Source organism: Boleophthalmus pectinirostris, unplaced genomic scaffold (assembly GCF_026225935.1).
Source record: "Boleophthalmus pectinirostris isolate CB_2022bp ecotype Guang Dong unplaced genomic scaffold, ASM2622593v1 HiC_scaffold_14, whole genome shotgun sequence".
Classification (NCBI taxonomy): Eukaryota; Metazoa; Chordata; class Actinopteri; order Gobiiformes; family Gobiidae; genus Boleophthalmus; species Boleophthalmus pectinirostris.
Window position 1 is genome coordinate 36,362,305 of NW_026571047.1, and position 25,564 is coordinate 36,387,868.

The window sequence follows — 25,564 nt, forward strand, 5'->3', positions numbered from 1 at the left end:
GGACCAGGATCCAGGAGGAGCCGGAGCTCAAAGACAAGTTCATCCCAAACATTCGGATGTACGTTTACAACGGGAGCATCAGCATGAGCGAGTGGAACAGACTCTCCCACTTCAACAACCCCTTCGGCTTCATGAACTACACACACCAAGGTCAGAGTCCACATCAGTCGAGTCCTGCTCGAGTCCTGTTCCACCTGAGCTACACACACCCAGGTCAGTCCATAGAGACCTTCTAAGGAGGTCCTTAAACGTGTGCAGAACCAGGCAGCGTCTGAGTCTGTGGGAGCCAGCGCCCCCTGCGGGCACAGACCCAGCGCCCCCTGCGGGCACAGACCCAGCGCCCCCTGCGGGCACAGACCCAGCGCCCCCTGCGGGCACAGACCCAGCGCCCCCTGCGGGCACAGACCCAGCGCCCCCTGCACACAGGGCTCACAGCTGTGGTGGACAGTGCTGTGGTGGGAGGAGATGGACTCAGATCTTGGGGATGTTCAGGTCCCTCTCTGGTCTGAGGAGCTCTTCTGCTGCTGGAATGTTCCAGGAGCTTGATTCGTGACTCCCCCAAAGATCTGCTCTTCTCCCAAGTTTAGATTTAGTCTCTGCTCTGCTGTGGTGTGTGGAAGCAGACTTACTCTTAGGACACACTCACACTAGGACTTTAGAACCGTGCCGAGATCAAGCACGATTCTGTAGAGTTCTATGTTCTGCACTCACACCTGCACGACCGAACTGATGACGTCAGCGAACACTTTCAGAGAAGAAACAAGTCCAGTGGCAGAAGTTTCTATAAACTAGGCAGATGTGCGTCCTCTTATGATACACACTCCTATGTGAGTTTATGGATTAAACGACAGTGTGTGGGAGTGAGGACAGAGACGAGGCTGCAAAACTTCTTTCTCTGTCACCACAGTCCTTACTGAAGGTAAGTGCAGATTAGCCATGTGTTTTGAAGCCTAGTTTATTCACTGTTTTTACTGTATGAGTAACATCAGCGCAGACACACGGCTCCTCTACTAAAGTCATGTGTTTGTGCTCGTACATGAGCACCTCCCCCAACTGAGCAGAAGTCCAAACCGTACCGTGTCTGGGCCCGGTTCGATTAAAGTCCTAGTGTGAGCGCACCTTTATTTACCTAAAGGGGAATCACAGAAAATGATCTAAACACAGAGTTTATTCTGAAATGTCTCCAGTTGGATGTAAACGTTTGTTTTGTGTGTCAGATGTGATGTCCGCTCTGAACCTGGTGCAGAAGCCCAAGGAGCCGCTGCTGCCGCCTAAACCAGGCAGAGACTGTATCAGCTGTGCTGTGGTGGGCACTGGAGGAATCCTCTGGAGGTCCAAGAAAGGAGCAGAGATCGACCAACACGACTATGTGTTCAGGTCAGACTGCTGTGGCACAGAGCTGAGCCTGTGCCCCTCAGTGAGGAGGTGGTGGGTTTAATATACAACTCACTGACATCAGTTTTAGACCAATGCCCCAGTTCATCATCATCAAACTGTCTGCTCCTGTCTGCTCCTGTCTGCTCCTGTCTGCCCCTGTCTGCCCCTGTCTGCCCCTGTCTGCCCCTGTCTGCCCTGTCTGCTCCTGTCTGCTCCTGTCTGCCCCTGTCTGCTCCTGTCTGCCCCTCTGCCCTGTCTGCCCCTGTCTGCCCCTGTCTGCTCCTGTCTGCCTCCTGTCTGCCCCTGTCTGCTCCTGTCTGCTCCTGTCTGCTCCTGTCTGCCCTGTCTGCCCTGTCTGCCCCTGTCTGCTCCTGTCTGCCCCTGTCTGCTCCTGTCTGCTCCTGTCTGCTCCTGTCTGCTCCTGTCTGCTCCTGTCTGATCTGTTGTGTTTTGTCCTCAGGGTAAACGGAGCGGTGATAAAGGGGTTTGAGGAGGATGTTGGGAATCGTACAGACGTTTACGTTCACACGTCTTACTCCATCACACAGGCCGAGATCCGCTTCAGGAAATACAACTACACCCGAGCCCCACATGACCAGGTGCTTCAGTCCTGGTTTTAGTCCTGGTCTAGTCCTGGTTCTATGACCTCTTGTTGTTTCAGGGCATAAAGTACGTGCTGATCCCTGAGGGCAGGAGGGACTACGAGTGGCTGTCTGGACTTTACAAACGAGAGAGACGCACAGCGGGATATTTTAAAAACTGGCGGTGAGAGTTTAACTGAATGAGGTGGAAATAATTTTCTTTGTTTAAACCTGCCCCGAGTGCCTTTAATTTGGCATTTCACATTTTAGAACTTAAAGCATTATAAATCTATAGTATTTGTTCAATACTGGCAACGCAGAAATGCAGATTTATGGACTTAAAAACAGCACAGCTTCAGACTTTTACCTGTAACATCACAATCCTGAGAAAATCAAAATTACGTGTTTGATAAATCAGTTTAACAAGCTAAAAATCTGACAAGTTGATTCATTTTTTTAAAAAATTCTTTGAGTGAACTGCGGTGAATGTGTTTGGACCACTGCAAACCATTTAAAATTCTGTTTTCCAAGTTTTTAAACTTAAAACTCATTTCTGCTCTGGTCCCGTCTCTGGTCCCTGGTCCGGTCCCTGGTCTGGTCCGTGGTCTGGTCCTGGTCCCTGCTCTGGTCTCTGGTCCCTGGTCCGGTCCCTGGTCTTCAGACCCTGGACTCAGTACTCTGGTCGGTTCAACGAGTCGAACTTCTACGTTCTGCACATGGACTTCCTGCGATACGTCAGAAACAGGTCAGTGTCACTTTAAAGCTGCACTGTGTAACTTTCTGGTTGGCGGAGGTGGGGGGGGGGTGTTATTATTATGTTATTATTATTATGTTTATTTATTTCAGACAGTAATACATAGAACATAAATAAAAAAAAAAAATAAAAACTAAATAAAAACCAAAAAAAAACCAAAAACGTAAATACATAGATATAACACAAAAAGTAACTATTTCTATTCTATAATAACAGGCAAAATAAATGTTACGCAGAATTTTCCTTGTGTCCGAAAAAGGAGTGGGAGGAAGTAAATACTTATTTAACCCCACCCCTTTTTTCTACAGTCATTTATAATTTCCGACCAGTCTTTGATTGATGGTGCTGTTTGTGTCATCCATTTTTTTGTAATAGCTTTTTTTCCTGCCCCCAGAAGTATGTTCCAGAGATTATCCATTGATTGTATCCATGGCAGAGGGTTTTGAGGCCCAAGTACATAGTTCTGAAGTCAAGTGGAACGGTCACATTAAAGATAATTCGCAATGCTTTGTTGATTTCTGTTCCAATATTTATGGATCACATGACAGTCCCAAAACACATGGTACTGACGGGCGTCTCGGCAGCCACAGTTTCTCCAACACCTGGATTTCCCTGTGAATCGTGGCCACTTTGGTTTGGTGTTATAAAAAAACGTGATATATTTTTCCACCCATATTCTTTCCAGATATGTGATTTTGTGCTCCTCCATTGAGATGTTTATATATTTTCCCATTCTTCATCTGTCACTGTAAAATGACCTTCCCTTTCCCATTTATTTTTAATATATTTAGTAGAGTGGTTAGCCAGATTATTAATGCATTTATTAGGGGTGTCAAATTATCGCGTTAATTGCGATTAATTAATTACAGTCATATTTAGCGCATTATGTTTTTTAATCTCGTTAATCTAATTTTTAATCTTTAACTTTAGTGTTTCTGTATGTGAGTTTCTTTATTATAAAACCTGTTTTTATGTGTTGTTGGGACAACAACACACACACACACACAAACACACACACAAACACACACCTTCATCATCGTCATTAACCTGAGAACGCGCGGACCACGTTTCTTTCCGTAGTTACTGCGCGGACACCGACGTGCTGCCGTGAGCCGCGTGTGGATCGTGTTTTCTCGCTACGCGCCGTAAACCGCGCTTCCTCCTGTGAACCTCTAAACCAGAGACTAAAACCAGGACTAAAACCAGGACTAAACCAGGACTAAACCAGGACTAAACCAGAACTAAAACCAAAACCAGAACTAAAACCAGAACTAAACCAGAACTAAAACCAGAACTAAAACCAGAACTAAAACCAGGTCTAAACCAGGTCTAAACCAGGTCTAAACCAGGACTAAACCAGGTCTAAACCAGAACTAAACCAGAACTAACACCAGGACCAGGATTAATCCATTCCAGGACTAAACTAGGACTAAAGTAGGTCTAAACCAGGTCTAAACCAGGACTAAAACCAGTGATCTCATATATAAAGCATTTCTCTATCAATAATATTTTTAATCTGGTTAAGGAAAGACTGGACTTTTTATTGTCTTTAAGTCGACAAAAGTTATTATGTTCAGATTTCCTCGTCTTTGCTGCTTTACAACAAACAGTTTCTTATTCATGGAGACTTGGGCTCAACAGACAATTTGGAGAGATTTGTTAAACAATAAATGACTTTAAAAAGTCACTTTTTTTTGTTCTGTATCAGTCTTTTGATCTGCCACAATAATGTAATAATGAATTTAAATGAAAATACCTCAAATTGAAGCTTTTCTCAGCAATTTTTAGGTGAGATTAAAATGAGATTAATTTGATTAATTAATTACAGATCATAATTAATTAATCTCTCAATTTTTTTTATCGCATGACAGCACTGGCATTTATACAGTTTAGTTATCATTCCCTTTGAAAGTTCTGATTCATGTGCCTTAATAAACATTTCGATCAGAGGATTGTAGTGATCAGCATTGCTTTGCTTAATGTTTTGGTTGTAATAACGTCTTATCTGTAAGTACCTGCAGAAGTCCTTGCTTTCTAAGCCAAAGGATTCCTTTAACGTGTCAAAACTTTTCACTTGATTTCCTTCTATAATCTGGTAAAACGAGAACGTAAACTATTTTTAAAGGCAGTGATCGTTTGGTCTGATTGAATTCGTCTGTGGTATTGTATTTTTTCAGGCACTTTTTTTTCTCAATCTAAAATCAGTAACTATGAAAACTGGCAGATGATCTGTGATATCATTTATTAACAACCCGCTTAATGTATGTTTGTCAGTGTCATTAGTGATGATATTATCTATTAGTGTGGCAGAATGTGCTGTTATCCTTGAAGGCTTTGTTATTTTTGGATACAGAGTTTAAACTGAACATAGTCTCAATACATTCCTCTGTAATTGTATGTTTGTATGGATTTAGCAAGTCAATATTAAAATCACCACAAACAAATATCCTCTTATGCAGTTTTTGGGAGTATGCTTCTTCTAACCAGTTAGTGAACATTTCAATATTTTCCATTCTTATTTCAAGTACATTTTCAATAGCTGTTGTCATTTGCTCTATTATTTTGAAGTTCAAGCTATTGTCTACATACAAAGCCACTCCTCCACCCAATTTGTTTTGTCTATTTAAATAGTTTAGTTCATAACCATCGATTACGAACTGTGTGCCTTTATTTTCTGTAAGCCAAGTTTCAGATACAGCAATGAAATGACTAAAATGACTAAATGACTGAGACAATTGTTGCAAATACTCCTTTATAGCGGTGAAGTTTATGTAAAGGCTTCTACTGTTAAAGTGGATTATTGAGAGTTTATCCTCAGTATCAATGCCACTGTTGAACTGTTCATCTTATTGGTCCAGCAGGCTTCCTCGTACTTTGCCAGATCCTCCATATTCCCTGGCCTCCTCTGGGGTCCCATTCAACTTGATGAACACTTTACAATTTGTTGTCCACGTATTCTGATTCTTCTTTACTTTGCGTAAGTATCGAGCTTTCCTGGCGATGTCTGCGTTGTGTTTGGTGAGGTGTTCGTTTAGGTGCACGTTTGATCCTCTCAGTTTGTGTCCTTGTCTGAGCAGCGCCATTTTATCTTTCCTGCTAACAAACCTCATTATGACTGCGGGTTTGTCAGCGGCGTTCCTCGTGGGGAGCGGGTGACACGCTTCGATGCTTTCGGGGTTCATCTCAATTCCTTTCGCCTGCAAGAAAGCGGCGACTTGTTGCTCTGTAGAGCTCATATCCGGCTCCCCGGGCTCATCCCCGTTGTTCGCGGTCACCGCCCGAGCGTATGACCGGGGTTTGATACGGAGCCCGGAGACAATAACGTCCTTCATCCTCGTGTATTGTTCTAAATCAGTCACCCTCCTTTTAAGAGATGCGATGCGCTTGTCCTTCTCTTCTACAAGCAAGCGTAGCGCCTTCACGTCCTTGACGAGCTCCAAGATTTCTTTTTGATTCACGTTGATAGATGACACTTTGTCAGTGAGATTGTCGAGTGATTTTTTTAATGTCCTCGATCGTTAGTTTCCTCTTTGGTCCCATTTTCGGCCTCTTTTCGCGTAACAGCTGCTTCCAGATCTACCGTGCGCACAACCAGCTGTTCAGGCCAGGGCGCTGCTTGTTTCTATGTATCCATAGAAACAAGCAGGTGTCCGTCACTGCTTGTTTCTATGGATACATCTTTGCTCTGCCTGGAATGTTCCACAGTGTAACATTAAACACCTCTACTTTTCATTTATTCAATTACTGTAACCTGGTCTGGTTTAGTCTCCATGAAGATATAAAGGTTTAATGCCAAACTGTGGAACATTCCAGATAAAGCAGGTAATGATAATCTCCATGGCGAAAAGCGTGTGATGGACCCTCCACCAGAAAAGTTAGAGTGCAGCTTTAAATGTGATTATTTCTGCAAAACTCATTAAACCGCCACTGACCTTTGACCTTTGACCTCTGACCTCAGGTTTCTGAAGTCTCACACGCTGCAGAGCAAACGCTGGGCCCTCGTCCGACCCACCACCGGCGCCTTCATGATGTTCGTGGCCCTGCACCTGTGCGACCAGGTACGACTCCGGGGTCTACGTAAATCCAGAAGTGCGCGGTTGGCATGCTAGTTGTTAATTGTTGTGGCGTTCAGACCTTGGCGTCAGACTTCACCCCGCAGGTGTTTGTAATCCGAAACGCCGGGCTGTAATCGGGGTGATGTCGACGGTCGCTCTGTTGGTCGAGCGTCAAATCCACTGATCTGAAATTTCGTGGTGCGATTCCAGCTCCCACAGATGAATGCTATTCTTGTGTCCTTGGGCAAGACACTTAATCCACCTGGCCCCCAGTGTCTGTGTACCATATTTTGCGCACTATTAGGCGCTCTGGATCATAAGGCGCACTGTCATATATTTTTGAACTTTTTTCACAAATAAACCATGTGGGACTTTAAAGGAAACCCAACAGTGTGATGGGTGAGTGGTTTTGTTTGTTTGTTCGTTCACGGTGACTCTGGGCTTTGTTCAGTTGTGGCGTGTTGAATTGTCGGCGTGTTCGCTGTGACTCAGTTGTTCAGTCGTGTCGAGAAGCAGGCACATTGCGCTCGCTTTTTCGGTTCGTTCCTCCGTTCCGTTCCTCGTCGGCGTGGAGTGATGCGTGTGTCTGCGGGTGTGTTTCGCTGTGCGGTCGCTGTCTGCTCCGTGTGTGTTTGCGGCTTTGTAGTTTACTGAAGTCGTGCTGGGACACCTGAGTGGATTCGTGAATAGGGAGCTCTGGATTGCGGTGCACAGTCTTTTTTTGATGGGGTTGGCGGCTTAAGAGCACAACCTATAGTGCAGAAAATACGGTACTCTGGTGTGAGTGATTCTTTGTTGTAAAGCACTTTGAGCCTTGAAGGTGCAAAAGCGCAGTATAAAAATGTGACCAGTTACTACAGTGACATCTAGATGAAGAAACCCGGCCCTCCATTGCCAACAGAGCCTAAAGGAAGTCGTCATCTGCATGTTTCCAAATGTCTCCCGGGTTTGACGTAAGCGTGACTAGAGCCTGTTCTACAGAAATGTACAAAAACTTGACAAAAAACTGTACACAGCAACTCCACAAACCTGATGTGATGCGCGGGAGTTTTCTTTGCTCAGGGCTGCGAAATGCGTCGATCTTGATCTACCAGTCGATCGCCAAGGTGGTGTGAATAGATCGTAGTGTCTTGGTACTCGAGACAGTTTTTTTACATCTTGGTCTTGTCTCGGACTCGACCGCGTTTGGACTCGATCTTGAAGTTGTTCGGATTTGGACTTGAGGTCTGACACTTGATGAGTGCGCTCATATTTCATTACGGCCGCTGCTGTCTGTAATAAATTTGTCTCGGTGCACAGGAGCGTGGGGTGTACCCGACAAGTACGGGTAAATGGTTACTGAGACGGGCATGTTTTTAATGTTCTGGGCAGGTAAGCGGGCGAGTAGTAATTACACACGGGCGGGTCAGGACTACACCAGGACTTAAGAGAGAGAACCCCGAGCCCTTGGACCAGGGAGTCCGCTAAGTGTATTCAGGCGACAGCTGCACTTACCTCCACTTACCACGTACCTCTGCAGCGGCCCTTTCACCTGTGGTCACCCGACGGACTACGTGGGCACAACTCCAAGTCTGTCTCAACAGTGAGTCCTGGTTCAGTTTTGGTTTAGTCCTGTTTTAGTTCAGTTTTAGTGCTCGTGGTTCAGTCCTGGAACCAGTCCTGAAACCTTAGGTTAGTCCTGGGTTAGTCCTGGGTTAGTCCTGGGTTAGTCTTGGGTTAGGCCTGGTTTAGGCCTGGTTTAGTCTGTGGCGTGTTTCTTCTGCTCAGTAAATAAAGCTTGTGAAGTGATGACAGTCGAGTCGTGTCTGTGAATTCGTGTTCATACTGAAGAAAGTGAAACCGTTTCTTTTCGTAATTGTAATTCTTGAAGTCGTAACTTTTCACTTTGTGTTCTGATGGCTGCTTCAGTTACAATGCTTTAAAATTTGTGTGTGATTTGTCACGGGTTCAGGCGGGTGCGGTTTTAACGTTCATATAATCACGGGTTAACGGGCAGGTGTGTTGCTGTACTGCGTGGATGTGGGTGAGTGCGGGTCTCCAAAAATGGACCCGTGCAGGACTCTGGCGTGGGGCGTCTCTCTGCAGCCTTTGCGCTCATCTGGAGCCCGCGGACACTTCGCGGCGCATCACCACATGCAACCGACGCACGGCTGGTTCACAACAGCATGTATCACAGGACAGGTTGAACTTTTTAAAACATCCTGTTTGAGAAACTTGTCGCCCAAAACAACATATTAACATGTTTTACAATATTCGGAAGCAGAGAGGGGTCACAACAAACGCAAACGCTGCAACAAATACAAATGCGACAACACACCAAAAAAAGCCACAACAGAAATGACCGTGGGACTATTTTCTGACGGACCGATCAAGCGGCAAGTGAAGAAGAAGAAACTACAACGTGAAAGGAATAATGATAAAACAATAAATTACTTTTACTTACGTTTCCAACTTCTCCGTTCCTTTACTTTTCACGTTGTAGTTCTTCTTCACTCGCCGCTTGATCGGTCCGTCGGAAAATAGAGTCCCGCGGTCACTTCCGTTGTGGCTTTTTAATGTGTTGTGGCTTTTTGTTGTGTTGTCGCATTTGTATTTATTGCGGCGTTTGCGTTTGTTGTGACCCCTCTCGGCTTCTGTAACAGTAATGACAATAATAAAAATTTTCAAAACACTAAAAGGAACACGGTGATGTAAATGTGTGATGTTTGAGCAGTTTTCTCTTCCAGGTGGATGCGTACGGATTTATAACCGACGATTACAAACAATATTCTAACTACTACTACGAACGCGGCGCCAAAACCCGCGTGGTCTTCTACATAAACCACAACTACGACCAGGAGAGGGCGCTGTGGAGGAGACTGCACGACCTGGGCGTCATTCACCTGTACATGGGAGAACCGCGAAAGCACGAGCCCATGCAGCATCCCCCGAAGGCAGCACAGTGAGCAGCGAAACCACCCACGGCAAAACTCGACACAGACCAAAAAGAAGAAGAAAGTTTAATATCACACGTGTTTTATTGTAAAGATAATGTGAAATATGTAGTTCTGTATAATAAAATCCTCTGTGTTTGACCAGTTCTTCAGTGTCTCTGGGTTATGTCGCAAAGAAAATGCAAAAATGTCGGCGCACACAGTAAACAGGAGAATTGTGTTTTGGTCATTTTTGTGAGGACTTTTTCCTCCGGTGAGCTACCTTTTACAAAACAAAAATGCCAAAGAGGGACTAATTTTAATGCCCACAAGAAATTTAGACGTTAATAAGAAAGAGGGCGAGTCTTTGGGTGCAGTTAGACGCCTATAAAACATAAACCATTGCTCATTTCTTGGTGCACAAAGTTGGGCTTAAAAATGATACATTTAGAGTAGGGATGTAACAATAACCGAAATATCGTGATATCGTATCGTTAAAAGTCTCAAAATAATATCGTGGGCTGTCACAATATATTGAATCACAAGTTCCTTTGCTTAAATGCAGGTTTTATAGCAGCAACAGCTTAAAAACATTGGGAACTACATATCCCATGATTCATTTCAGTGCAAAAAACATGAAGAAATATGTTTTTACTAGTGCTGTCAAATGATTAGTTTTTTTCATCAGATTAATTACACTTTAGAATTTTGATTAATCCCGATTAATCGCAGTTAATTATTCCGACAAAAACACAATTTATTGTCAGAAAGTTATATTGACATTTTTTAAATGTCAGTATAACAATCAGTCAGCAGTTGTATCTTGGCGATCTCACTTGTGCAGTACAATTCGTTTATTCTTGTAGAAATCGTCCCCCTCACCTGTGGCCATGTGCATGACATTTTGCAGCTCTTGGTCTTAACGATGTTAATCGGCCTGCATGCTGTGGCGATCCATTTTGCCAAGGCGTTGGTCAACTTATCGGTGGTACATTTGTTGACAACATTGCGGTGTGTGCACTCCGCCAGTGTTGCTTGTCGTGCTTGGCTTGTTGTCGGTGTAGAAGTCTGGTCTTTGCTCGCCGCTGAATCAAACACGTGTTTTGCTTTAAGATGGTATTTCAAGCTTGTTGAGCTTCTGTGGAAAGAGAATTCATCACCACAATATGTGCAAACTACCTTAGTTTTATCTGAAGTCCCGTCGGGGAGTTTTTTGAAGAGAAATTTGCCGCTGAGCACAACTGTCATAGTCTCATTAGCCGTCTTTGCATCGGTGTATGACAGACCTGATCACTGACCTGAACCTGCGCGGACTCTCAGGTCACCATCCGCCTCCGCGCTGTCGACAGAGGAGCATGTCCGGCCAAAATAAACTGTGTGATTGATCTGCGTAAAAATATATTAGTGCGATCATTTTTTGTGATTAATCGCATGCGTTAACACGTTAACGTTGACAGTCCTAGTTTTTACTTGAATCCATGCATCACAAATTTCGGATTTCCAGTCATTGCTCAATGCATACTGGGAAGGATTTTCTTCCATGTTTGTTTTCCCAGTGGGATGTGTCTATTGACAAAGTCGATCTTTTCAAGTCTTTTGAACCATATCACGTTTGTTTCTGGTTCTGATATTGTCATATTTTATGGGATTTGGACATCATAATTGTGTGGTTGTTGGATGTCTGATTGTGCTCAGACATCCACAGCTTTGAGTTTTCTTGCTTTGTGCTGTGGTCCAAAGCAAGAAAAATATCTGATGAAGTTTTTTTTGCCAAAACGTTATTTTGAAAATAAAAAAAACTTTTGCACATCGGCCATCTGACTGAGCTGTGCATTTTTTTCACTCTTGTCTGGCTGCTCCTTGCATTTGCACCTCTACAAGAATTTTTGTGTGTGTTTTCTGTTTGTTTTGAATAGACAAAAAGCCCACAAATGATCACTTTTGCAGAAAACTTGACAAATACAAATTCCCAAATTGGGACAACACAGTTAAATATTCAGATTTAATTTTGATTAAAAAAAAAATCATATCTCACAACACGATCAGCTCTAGAGGCGACTGCTCTGTGCCGTTTACGAAAAGTGTTTTTGGACAAACTCTTTTGTTTCTGGAGCAGCTCAAACATGAAACACAGAGCAGCTCATGTACGAGAACTTTAAACACTGCAGCGTTTTCTAAACATTTAAAACATGATGATCAATGGACAAATATGTTACAGTGTTTAACCAAATAACATTTTCTTTTATATCGAGGGGATGTTGGTTTAACTCTTAAACTGTTGACTTTAAACTTCAAATGATGTTTGAAATTAATTTGTGTGTACAGTGAGTGTGTTGTGTGTGTACAGTGCGTGTGTTGTGTGTGTACAGTGAGTGTGTTGTGTGTGTACAGTGCGTGTGTTGTGTGTGTACAGTGCGTGTGTTGTGTGTGTACAGTGCGTGTGTTGTGTGTGTACAGTGAGTGTGTTGTGTGTGTACAGTGCGTGTGTTGTGTGTGTACAGTGCGTGTGTTGTGTGTGTACAGTGCGTGTGTTGTGTGTGTACAGTGAGTGTGTTGTGTGTGTACAGTGCGTGTGTTGTGTGTGTACAGTGCGTGTGTTGTGTGTGTACAGTGAGTGTGTTGTGTGTGTACAGTGCGTGTGTTGTGTGTGTGTGTGTGTACAGTGAGTGTGTTGTGTGTGTACAGTGAGTGTGTTGTGTGTGTACAGTGAGTGTGTTGTGTGTGTACAGTGCGTGTGTTGTGTGTGTACAGTGAGTGTGTTGTGTGTGTACAGTGTGTGTTGTGTGTGTACAGTGCGTGTGTTGTGTGTGTGTACAGTGCGTGTGTTGTGTGTGTACAGTGCGTGTGTGTGTGTGTGTGTACAGTGAGTGTGTTGTGTGTGTACAGTGAGTGTGTGTGTGTGTGTGTACAGTGAGTGTGTTGTGTGTGTACAGTGCGTGTGTGGTGTGTGTGTACAGTGAGTGTGTTGTGTGTGTACAGTGCGTGTGTTGTGTGTGTACAGTGAGTGTGTTGTGTGTGTACAGTGAGTGTGTTGTGTGTGTACAGTGAGTGTGTTGTGTGTGTACAGTGCGTGTGTTGTGTGTGTACAGTGAGTGTGTTGTGTGTGTACAGTGCGTGTGTTGTGTGTGTACAGTGAGTGTGTTGTGTGTGTACAGTGCGTGTGCTGGTTTTATGTACTTTTGATTGATTGTTGTTGTACTTTTCTGTGTCCTGTAGATGATTTCACATCAACCTGTCGAGGGACTGAAGATGGAAATGAGCCACGTTGCTTTAATGTTTTACATATTTACATTTTTAATGTTCGGGTCTGGTCCCGGTCTCGGTTCTGGTCCCGGGCTGAGTCTTGGTCTAGTCCCAGACTCAGTCCCGGGCTCAATCATGGTCTGGTCCCGGTCTCAGTCCCGGTCTGGTCCTGGTCCTAGTCCCAGTCTCAGTCCCAGTCTCAGTCCTGATCCTAGTCCTGGTCTCAGTCCCGGTCTCAGTCCTGATCCTAGTCCTGGTCTCAGTCCTGGTCTCAGACTGGGAACAGACCAAGACTGAGACCGGAACTAAGTCCTGGTCTGGTTCTTATCTGGTCCTGGACCTGGTTTAGTCCTGGTTCAGTCCTTTACCGTTTTTTCCATTTTTCATGTAAACACAAAATCAAAAACTGAAAAAACGAATCATTGTCTGTTTTTTTAATTTTGGTATTGGAGACAAATAATGAAGAAAATAGTTTTGTTTTTTTTCGTTTTCTTATTTTTTATTTTATACTGAAAAACAAACGAACGAATGACACAGATTTAAAACATTTTGATCTTTAGAGACGCAGACAGAATAATAATAAAGATTTTCTCAAACATTTGAATGAAAGAAAACACAACTGCAGCTCTGTTTTTGAACAACATTAGATCATGGAGTTATTTTTGTGTAACACAAGACCTTGGGCACCTTCTTTCCTCAAAGTTACACAGTGCTTTTTATACCTGGATTTGTAATCGAATAAAGCTCTATTCTGTAACATGTCATTAAAATAATTTGTATTTAATAGTCTGTTTAGGTCCATGAGCTTGTATAATTATAGTTGTGTTTCTTTCATTCACACTTGGACTTTAGAACTGTGCCGGGATCAAGCACCATTGTGTGTTATTATATCATGAACACTGCAGAGTAGAACAATGAGCTTATGCTGTCGCTTTTGTTTAGGTGTTCATGTGGGGTTTGTCGGTGGAGGTGGTGGACGTGGGGGACGTGGTGGAGGTGGTGGATGTGGGGGACGTGGTGGAGGTGGTGAACGTGGGGAGGTGGTGGAGGTGGTGGAGGTGGGGGAGGTGGTGGAGGTGGTGGAGGTGGGGGACGTGGTGGAGGTGGTGGACGTGGTGGACGTGGTGGAGGTGGGGGAGGTGGGGACGTGGGGGAGGTGGTGGACGTGGTGGAGTGGGGGAGGTGTGGAGTGGTGGAGGTGGTGGACGTGGAGGTGGTGGACGTGGTGGAGGTGGTGGACGTGGTGGACGTGGGGAGGTGGGAGTGGGGGAGTGGTGGAGGTGGTGGACGTGGGGGAGTGGTGGACGGTGGGGGAGGTGGTGGACGTGGGGACGTGGGGACGTGGGGACGTGGTGGAGGTGGTGGACGTGGGGGTGGTGGACGTGGGGGACGTGGTGGGGGACGTGGTGGAGGTGGTGGACGTGGGGGAGGTGGTGGAGTGGTGGAGGTGGTGGAGTGGGGAGTGGGGTGGGGGAGGGGGCGGGTGTGAAGCGTTTTCTGCTAGGCCAAACGCGTCATAGGTGAATCTGCCGCGTCATCGTTGTAGCAGCTTTAGTTCGTTTTCATGTGGGAGGGAGGCAGAAATACACTGCAATTTGTTAAAAAACGCCGACCCAATCTAAAAACTACTTGGGCGACAAATCCAAGGCCCACACATCACGCTTAGAAGGAAAACTCTGAAAAGTTGATTTTGCATGAGATGGGCCCTTTAAACTGTGATGCTGGACTGAACCAGGACTGAACCAGGACTGAACCAGGACTGAACCAGGACTGAACCAGGACTGAACCAGGACCCTCCACATACAAAATGTTCTCTGTAAACTCTGAATGATTTCTTAGTCAGACAGATGTTTGTTTTTGGTTCTTCCTGTGGATCAATCCTGCCCATCACCTTCACCTTTCACTATTTTTCAATTCCGTTGGGAAGAGAAACAGTTTGAACGGAGGTTTGAGTCACACACATCTGATTCACTTTTGCATTTATGAAGTTCACAAACACATTTCTTGAGCCGTTTTCCTTTGTTAGGATCCAACAACCACACAATTACGATGTCCAAATCCCATCCATCCATTTTCTTCCGCTTATCTGGGGCCGGGTCGCGGGGGCAGCAGTCTAAACAGGGACTCCCAGACTTCCTTCACCCCAGACATGTCCTCCTGCTCCTCCGGGGGGACCCTGAGGCATTCCCAGGCGAGTCCAGAGACATAGTCCCTCCAGTGTGTCCTGGGTCTTTACCGGGGCCTCCTCCTGGTGGGACATGCCCAGAACACCTCCCAAGGGAGACGCCCAGGAGGCATCCAGAACAGATGCCCGAGCCTCAGCTGGTGTGGAGGAGCAGCGGCTCTACTCCGAGCTCCTCCCATGTGACTGAGCTCCTCACCCTGTCTCTAAGGGAGACGCCCAGACACCCTGTGAAGGAAACTCATTTTGAGCGCTTGTATCCGCTATCTCGTCCTTTCGGTCACTACCCAGAGCTCATGACCAGAGGTGAGAGTAGGAATGAAGATTGACCGGTAAATCAAGAGCTGTCCAAATCCCAAAACTAAAATATGACAATATCAGAACCAGAAACAAAAGTGAAATGGTTCAAAAGACTTGAAAAGATCGACTTTGACAGTAGACACATCCCACTGGGAAAACAAACATGGAGGTTTGATGATCACTTTTTTGGAAAATCCTTCCCAGTGTGAATTGCACAATGACCAGAAGTCCGAGATTCTTGATGCGTGTATTGTCTGTCATATTTTTTATTTATCCCTTCTAGGCATCAAAATGACACATTTACAAAGGTAATTGATCAGATTTTAGTTCGTAAGCGCAATACATATAATTCAGAAATCCCTTGGCGAGCTCCTGGTTGGAGATCTCTGTTCTAGAAGGAGTCATTTTAATGTTTTTTGTTTTTTTGTAATAGATTGTCCTTAAATATCAGTAAAACTAAAATCACAGTGTTTAGTCGTTGGGGAGAAAAGCGTCTATCCCACATTATTTATTGGAGATGAGGAAACAGAGAGCACATGAGGTCACATTATTTGGTGTTATGTTACATCTGACATGAAAATCTCCTGAAGATTATGTCGAAATTAAATAAACAAGTCATTTCCGTGTTACATAATGTTAAAGAGTCACACGGCGGGAGCCATTGTATTTGTGGTATGATTACTGATGGTTCTATTTGTGACTTATTGTAATTGACGTATGAGGAAGTGTTTGTAAAACTTCTGTTAATCCATTTTTCTTTTTACAGTAAAGAGCTGTAAGAATCATCAGAAGTGAACAAAAATGACAAAAATTCGTGTCATTTGTTAATTTGTTTTTCAATATAAAACCAAAAACAAGAAAATGAGAAAACAACAGTTTTCTTGATGATTTGTTTCCAAAACCAAAGTGAAAAAACAGATAATGATTCGTTTTTTCAGTTTTTGATTTTGTGTTTAAATGAAAAATGGAAAAAACGAATAACGGGCATTTCCCGTTTACGTGACGTCCGTGACTGCGATGTCGGACTTTTGCACCGCATACGGACTGAACCAGAACTGATCCAGGTCCGGGACCAGAGTGGGACCAGACCTGGTTCTGTCCGGCATCGCAGTTTAAGTCACGAATACAGGAAACGGATGTGATCTGTTTTTTCCATTTTTCATTTAAACACAAAATCAAAAACTGAAAAAAAAACAAATCATTATCTGTTTTATCATTTTGGTTTTGGAGACAAATAATGAAGAAAATTGTTTTTTTTTTCATTTTCATATTTTTGTTTTTATTTTGAAGATCTCCAAAAACCATTTACATATCCATCCATCCATCCATTTTCGTCTGCTTGTCCGGGGCAGCAGCCTAAGCAGGGACTCCCAGACTTCCTTCACCCCAGACACGTCCTCCAGCTCCTCTGGGGGAAAAGTCGTAATTTTAAAGAAAATGAAATAAAAATGAAATGAAAAAATAAAAAAGTGTTGCAATTAAAAGTGTGAGCTTATTAATGAAACCTTCAAAACGTATTCAGGTGTTTAGAAGAAATGTCAAACATGATGCGCTCAAAAGTATGAAGTCATTGGAAGCGTTAAAGTGTGATGATTCATCTTTCTTGAATGAAACAAAAAGATTGAAAATGAAATGAAAATGAAAGCTGACATTTGCACAGTCTGCGTGTGCCTCCGTCTCTGGTCTCGGGGTGTGTTCTTCTGACTCGCTCTCACACACGTCGCCTGGGGTTTCTGTTTTCTGTAGTCATGGCCCTTCTGTTTACTTCGTGCTTCTTTACACTGCGCGGTCACATGGGGGGTTGTTACCGCGGCGATGCTCCCCCCGCTGCCCCGCTCACATGTGGCTGTTGTGTGACGGTGCCTTCACTTCTCTCTTCGGTAAAGGGTCATTCTGTCTCATGCTTTAAACTTGAACCTGATTTACATGATGTAGTGACGTGTAGTGACGGTGTAATGAAGGAGTGGTGATGGTGTACTGATGGCGACGGCGTAGTAACGGCGTAGTGATGTTGTAGTGACGTGTAGTGACAAAGATGGTCTCGATTTGGACTCGAACTTGTTTCGGTCTCGATCTTTAGAAGTCTTGGTCTTGGGACCCTGTGGTCTCAGACAAGTCGCACTCTTGACTTCAACATTAGTGCATTTACTAGTGAATAGCCGTTCATTTAGACTGGGCCTGGCCTTTTTAACCTGAAATAGATGCCACAGTGCAACAAAAACAAAAACAAACAAACCTGCCCCTGCTGCTCCTCGTGCACTTTTCTCACCCTTTTCACCCCTGACCCATTTTCATACCTGTAAATACAAGAGGTGGAAAGGAAAAACAATGCACATATGATGATTAATGAGACACCGGGTTATCTGTTACATAATGATAAGACAATGGTCTTACATAAGAATCAGAGTTAAAATCATCCAAATTTAAATGTTTTATTTGAACTGAATGTCAGTCACAGACAGTTTCATTACTGTCAGATATTTCTGCACCGATGATTCTGATTTCTGAGTCACAAACTCAGCACAGTCCAGATAAAAGATTCAGAGACGCACAGGTCACGTGTCAGTCTGGGGTGAGCAGGTTATTGTGGGTACCATTTTCTAATAATTACATAGTACTACATTTTCTACAAAGAAAGCACACAAAGGCGTAGGGTTAACAATAATAATCATACTTTTTATTTATTTATTATAGGACACTCAATGGCGCTGCACAAAGAATACAACTAAAATTACATAAAGGATTAAGAACTAAGCCTGTATCATTTTTATGAGACTTCTGTGTTCGGACTTGTACAGTTTAAAGAAGACAGAATAAATGAGGGTGTGGGATTGAGAGATTAATTAAACACTAAACCTGAGTCACTTTTATTAAACTGAATCTGTCTCCATTTGGTTAATAACAAATTGATATTATAGCATCACTGATTTCTTTTATGTAATTTATGTAATGTCATATTGTGGAAAATATCCAGACAAAGCTGTATTGCCAAGGCAGCAGATCAGACAGTTGCTTTTTTTGTAAAAAAATAGTTAAGTATAGTTAGCAGTAGCTACTTGTTGTCTGTTATTATTTCACTGTTTTTGGTTTGGGTGTGCTCAGCAGTGCCCAAATGAACTAAAACAAACCCGGTGACGCAGACAGACGTCCTTCAGACTATTTGAGCAACAGTACTGTACAGAGTTTTTAGTTCCGGAGTCCACCTCCGAGTCCCCAGCCACGGCCTCCTCCTCGGAGGACGTGACGGTGGGATTGAGGAGATCCTCAAAGTATTCCTTCCACCGCCGGACAACGTCCCCAGTCGAGGTCAGCAGCTCTCCCCCCGCACTGTAAACAGTGTTGGCGAAGAACTACTTCCCCCTCCTGAGGCGCCGGACGGTTTGCCAGAATCTCTTTGAGGCCGTCCGATAGTCCTTCTCCATGGCCTCCCCGAACTCCCAGCTCCGAGTTTTTGCCTCCGCGACCACACGGGCTGCAGCACGCTTGGCCCGCCGGTACCTGTCAGCTGCCTCAGGAGTCCCCCGAGCCAGCAAGGCCCGATAGGACTCCTTCTTCAGCTTGACGGGCATCCCTTACTTCCGGTGTCCACCACCGGGTTCTGGGGTTGCCACCGCGACAGGCACCACAGACCTTACGCCCACAGCTCCGAGCAGCTGCATTGACAATAGAGGCCGAGAATGAAGCCCACTCGGACTCCATATCTCCAGCCTCCCCCGGAATCCGGGAGAAGTCCTCCCGGAGGTGCAAGTTGAAAGTCCCTCTGACAGAGGCTCTGCCAGACGTTCCCAACAGACCCTCACTACACGCTTGGGCCTGCCAGGTCTTTCCGGCTTCCTCCTCCGCCAGCGAACCCAACTCACAACCAGGTGGTGATCAGTTGACAGCTCAGCCCCTCTCTTCACCCGAGTGTCCAAGACACGCGGCCGGAGATCAGATGACACGACTACAAAGTCGATCATCGACCTCCGGCCTAGGGTGTCCTGGTCCCACGTGCACTTATGGACACCCTTGTGCTCGAACATGGTGTTGGTTATGGACAAACTGTGACTAGCACAGAAGTCCAATAACAGAACACTGCTCGGGTTCAGATCAGGGAGGCCGTTCCTCCCAATCACCCCTCTCCAAGTGTCACTGTCGTTGCCCACGTGGGCGTTGAAGTCCCCCAGGAGAACAACGGAGTCCCCAGTCGGTGCACTGTCTAGTACCCCTCCCAAGGACTCCAAGAAGGCCGGGTACTCAGCACTGCTGTTCGGCCCGTAGGCCGACACCACAGTGAGAGACCTGTCCCCGACCCGAAGGCGCAGGGACGCGACCCTCTCGTTCACTGGGGTGAACTCCAACACACGGCGGCTGAGCTGTGGGGCAATGAGCCCACACCAGCCCGCCGCCGCTCCCCGCGGCCAACGCCAGAGAAACGGAGAGTCCAGCCCCTCTCAAGGAGTTGGGTTCCAGAGCCCAAACTGTGCGTGGAGGTGAGGCCGACTATATCTAGTCGGTAACGCTCAACCTCCCGCACAAGCTCAGGCTCCTTCCCCCCCAGCGAGGTGACATTCCATGTCCCCAGAGCCACAGTCTCCATGTCCGGAGATCCGGTCGTCGAGGCCCCCGCCGTCGACTGCCGCCCAGATCTCTCTGCACCGGCCCCATATGGCTCCTCCCGTGGGTGGTGGGCCCACGTGAGGACGGCCCCACGTCGCTCCTTCGGGCTGAGCCCGGCCGAGCCCCGTGGGGGAAGGCTCGGCCACCAGGCGCTCGCTGACGAGCACCCACCCCAGGCCTGGCTCCAGGGTGAGGCCCCGGTGACGCCAATCCGGGCGACGTAACTGGCCTCTGTGTTGCACTCATCATAGGGGCTTCTGAACCGTTCTTCGTCTGACCCGTCCCCCCGGACCTGTTTGCCTTGGGTGACCCGACCAGGGGCATGAAGCCCCCGACAACACAGCTCCCGGGATCATTCGGGCATCAAACCCTCCACCACGATAAGGTGACGGTTCAAGGAGGAGCAGTATTATTCAATAGAGAAAATTTATTCATTTTACACTTTCACAAACATTCGAGCTTGATAAATTTTTTTTTTTTTTTTTTTTTTTTTTTAGTATTATTCAATAGAGAAAATTTTAAAAAATTTATCAAGCTCGAATGTTTGTGAAAGTGTAAAATGACAGTTTTACTTCCCACATACTTTTTCTTTTGTGTGTCTGACAGAGTTGACAGTGACTGAGTTGTATCGGAAAATATGTCATTATTTAGAAAAGGCGTTTTTATTCAGAACCTGTTTGCAGTTTTATACAGCTCAATTTATTATTGTCTACAAAACAAATACAGCTCCCAGGAATGTAAAAGGCTTCATTTTCAAAACCTGTTTCGTCCTGACTCTGAAGAATCACAGAAATACAGTCTGTGTCTAGGTGAGAGATGAGGACGCACGTTTCACATCTGTCATCTACTAAAAATCCAATAAACTTACAGATGGTAGTTTTAAAAACAAAATTAAAACAGAACTAGTTCATTGTAAACCGTTAACAGAGCTCCAGAGTTGTTCTTCAGTTCCCTCAGCGCTTCAAGTCTGATATGGTTTGACATGAAAAGAATATCACAACCTGCATCACCTGGTAACACAGTAAATGTGAAACACCTCTCTCTCCTCCTTTTGTACACCCTTGATGTTATGTCACCTGTACCTTACCTGTCTTTACCTGTCCTCACCTGTACTCACCTGTCCTCACCTGTCCTCACCTGTCCTCACCTGAACTCACCTATCATCACCTGTACTCACCTGTCCTCACCTGTACTCACCTGTACTCACCTGTCCTCACCTGTACTCACCTGTACTCACCTGTCCTCACCTGTGCTGCGTCGGGCTCAGAGCTGCAGAGTCACTGAAGGCAGAGGAACATGGCCAAAGTTTCTTCTTATTTTCTACACCTGCTTATCTTCATTTCCCTGGTCACCTTCTTCTGCATCTCCTGGCTCAACATGACGGGATGTTCGAGGTAATTCTAATTAAATTTTTTATTTCATTTTATTTTGATTGAATAGTTTGAGTTCCATTTTATATGAAGGAGACCAAACCAAGGCCAAGTTAGAGGTCAGATCTGTGGAGAGGCGTTTTTTTCTAATCATTTTTGAGCTAAAATAAACACGTGTAATTGAATAAAGCAGTAAAAGTAAAGCAATTTAATTTTACTTTTTTAATGTCACACTGTGGAACATTCCAGGCAAAGCAATGACAAATCCATAGAAACAAGCAGACGACAAACCCCCAACCAAAAAGTAACACAAAATGTGCACGTTTAATTAAATCAGAAAGTTAATTATATTTAATTAAAAACGTATATATATATTTTTTTTATTTTATGTTCCACATTTGTACATTTCTATTAGTCTCAACAAAAAAAGGACATTTGGTCTGAAGGGTTCAAGGGTTCATGACTAATCCTGGATCATTTTGTTCAGTTGGGGTTACTTGTAGGTTTTTCTAGCAGATTACAGCGAGGTAGAAGTTTGTATCAGATTTCCCTTTGCTTGTTGGTGATGAGATATTTGTGAGGTCATGTCCGTACATTTTTCCATGGAATATTGTCAGTAGAGTCAATTGAGTTTGGAAAAATATCTGAATAAATTGATATTTTTGTTTATTAAAATGAAATGGCAAATATTGGTAGGGACTATTTTGTCTTGCTATATTGGTTAAATATTGGTCGTGACGTGTCCCTGTGCAAACCTCGACATCCTCCCTGTCCATGCGCCTCATGTCAGCGCGCCGCTCCTCACCTTTTCATGCTCTCGCTCCTCCCTGCGTGTAGATACATCGGCGCTTCCCTCACCCTGCGGTCGATTTTCTTCCAATTAACTCTCACTTGGACCATGTCTGAGTTTGAAACGTATAATTATGTTTGGCGTGTTGGACTATGCGGATTATGATCATGACTATTTCCTCATTTTATGAAAACATTGCCACTTTAATTAGTTTATTTTAGAAATTTGCACTTCCATTAGAACCTTAGGGACATTATCACCATTTAAATCAAGTATTTTTTCAACATTGGCCTCACCACAACACGACTCCCAAACCCACAGGCAGCGATACATAAAGTACTGCAGCGATACAGACGCAGTAAAGTACTGCAGCGATACAGACGCAGTAAAGTACTGCAGCGATACAGACGCAGTAAAGTACTGCAGCGATACAGACGCAGTAAAGTACTGCAGCGATACAGACGCAGTAAAGTACTGCAGCGATACAGACGCAGTAAAGTACTGCAGCGAAACGAGTGACTGAAACTGTCAATGAAAAACCAAAGTGTCCAAACACAATGAAAACACTTCATATTTACACATCACAGTGGGCGGAGCCTCTTGGATTCTGACTCAGAATAAATACCACTAAATACTAAATCCCACTCTAAAACCAGGAAGAACATGTAACTCCAGTTAGGAATTTGAAAAAAGCAGGTTTAAAAATCCTACCTACTTTCTTCACTTTGAAGTAGTTGTGTAAAAAGCCAGTGGAAGTTCTCTTAAAAAAAGAGGTTCTCAAACTGTGGGTGAGGGCCCAGAAAAGGGGCATAGAGTGTTTAAGTGCAGTGCCATTTGCTTGGCTTATTTAAGCCTAAATGAACATTAATCAGATAAACTGGAGATAGATTTGTTAAAACACTGATATAAATGTGCCAAAATAACTGTAAAATACAAATAAATGTAAAATGACAAAGATGGTCTCGATTTGGACTCGAACTTGTTTCGGTCTCGATCTTTAGAAGTCTTGGTCTTGGGACCCTGTGGTCTCAGACAAGTCGCACTCTTGACTTCAACATTAGTGCATTTACTAGTGAATAGCCGTTCATTTAGACTGGGCCTGGCCTTTTTAACCTGAAATAGATGCCACAGTGCAACAAAAACAAAAACAAAAAAACCTGCCCCTGCTGCTCCTCGTGCACTTTTCTCACCCTTTTCACCCCTGACCTATTTTCATACCTGTAAATACAAGAGGTGGAAAGGAAAAACAATGCACATATGATGATTAATGAGACACCGGGTTATCTGTTACATAATGATAAGACAATGGTCTTACATAAGAATCAGAGTTAAAATCATCCAAATTTAAATGTTTTATTTGAACTGAATGTCAGTCACAGATAGTTTCATTACTGTCAGATATTTCTGCACCGATGATTCTGATTCTGAGTCACAAACTCAGCACAGTCCAGATAAAAGATTCAGAGACGCACAGGTCACGTGTCAGTCTGGGGTGAGCAGGTTATTGTGGGTACCATTTTCTAATAATTACATAGTACTACATTTTCTACAAAGAAAGCACACAAAGGCGTAGGGTTAACAATAATAATCATACTTTTTATTTATTTATTATAGGACACTCAATGGCGCTGCACAAAGAATACAACTAAAATTACATAAAGGATTAAGAACTAAGCCTGAATCATTTTTATGAGACTTCTGTGTTCGGACTTGTACAGTTTAAAGAAGACAGAATAAATGAGGGTGTGGGATTGAGAGATTAATTAAACACTAAGCCTGAGTCACTTTTATTAAACTGAATCTGTCTCCATTTGGTTAATAACAAATTGATATTATAGCATCACTGATTTCTTTTATGTAATTTATGTAATGTCATATTGTGGAAAATATCCAGACAAAGCTGTATTGCCAAGGCAGCAGATCAGACAGTTGCTTTTTTTTTTTTTAAATAGTTAGTTAGTATAGTTAGCAGTAGCTACTTGTTGTCTGTTATTATTTCACTGTTTTTGGTTTGGGTGTGCTCAGCAGTGCCCAAATGAACTAAAACAAACCCGGTGACGCAGACAGACGTCCTTCAGACTATTTGAGCAACAGTACAGTCCCTGACAAAAGTCTTGTCGTTTATCCATTTTGTAGAAACAAAAGCTTATAACTTGACTTTAAATTAATCGATTGGTTTTAGAAATGTCTCATATGAAGCTAAAACCCTCACAAACTATGCTCAATAAACTAAAATAAATTAGCTTCACTGAAGAAAGATTGATCATTTAATGAACACAGAAAGGTCAGATTTTGGCAAGACAAAAGTTTTGTCGCCTACAGAAAATTGAACAAATAATTTACTTCAAATACAAAAATATGTTGCATAACGTCAGTGAATGAAGTAGTGGTGCTGTGAGATCCAGATTTAATATCTTGTATGACGTCCATGAGCTTGAAGGACACATCCATGTGGTTCAACAATGATTCATACAATTTGTTGATGAAGTCATCAGGAATAACAAAGAAAGCGTCTTACAGCCTCCCAGAGTTCATCAAGATTCTTTGGTTTTGTCTTCCATGTTTCCTCTTTCATTCTACCCCAGACCTGCTCAGTGATGTTCATGTCTGGTGACTGGGCTGGTCAGTCCTGGAGCACCTTGATCTTCTTCACCTTGACAAACTTTGATGTAGAGATAGAAGTATGTGATGGAGCACCATCCTGCTGCAAAATCTGACCCTTTTATGGTTGGGAATGTAAGAGGAGCTAATACTTCTTGATATTTTAGGATATTGATATTTGTCTTCCACCCTGCAAATGTCTCACACACCCCCAGACTGGATGGAACCACAGACCAGGATTTTTCCGCCACCAAACTTAACTGTTTGCTGGGTGAATCTTGGATCCATGTGGCTCCAGTTGGTCTCCTGCAATATTTGCGGCGGCTGTGATGTAATTCAACCGAGGATTCATCTGAGAAATCCACCTTCTGACACTTTTCCAGTGTCCATCCTTTTATCAGGCTGTGGGCCTTGGCAAATGCCACACGGTTTTTTAATTGCCTTTTGTTTAGTGCTGGTTTCTGTGTGCACTGATTCGACCATGGAGGCCATTTCCAGACAGAATTCTACAAACTGTTGTGGTTGACACAGGGACTTGAGGTGACCAGGCCTGGTGGAGTCTGCTGCAGTGGAAAAGGGGCCTTGGATTTTCAAATCAACAAACTGTCCTCCTGAGCAGTTGTCTTGCGGCGTCTGCCGGACCTGGGCTTGTCAAAAACATCTCCAGTCATTTCATTTTCAGATCTTTTTCTTATTCTTGACGCTGAGACACATTGAAGGTGTCACCACCTCAGCAGTGGATCTGGTCTTCAGCCTCTTGATAATTAACGCTTTGGTCTCAGGGTGGATCTTAGGCATGT

At 44.1% G+C, this 25,564-nt stretch overlaps 1 protein-coding gene across 1 annotated transcript in view; it reads left to right on the forward strand.

Moving 5' to 3' along the window:
• The window catches only part of LOC110165448 (alpha-N-acetylgalactosaminide alpha-2,6-sialyltransferase 1-like), a 23,048-nt gene extending 13,204 nt beyond the window's left edge, over positions 1 to 9,844 (forward strand). The window contains exons 4-10 of the mRNA XM_055150274.1: positions 1 to 150; positions 1,218 to 1,377; positions 1,838 to 1,976; positions 2,039 to 2,142; positions 2,620 to 2,703; positions 6,671 to 6,770; positions 9,494 to 9,844. The exon at positions 1 to 150 is cut by the window's left edge and continues 19 nt beyond it. Of these exons, the coding sequence (XP_055006249.1) occupies positions 1 to 150; positions 1,218 to 1,377; positions 1,838 to 1,976; positions 2,039 to 2,142; positions 2,620 to 2,703; positions 6,671 to 6,770; positions 9,494 to 9,712 (956 nt within the window). The 3' untranslated portion in view covers positions 9,713 to 9,844. The remainder of the gene's footprint in view (positions 151 to 1,217; positions 1,378 to 1,837; positions 1,977 to 2,038; positions 2,143 to 2,619; positions 2,704 to 6,670; positions 6,771 to 9,493) is intronic.
• Positions 9,845 to 25,564: the final 15,720 nt, after the last annotated feature.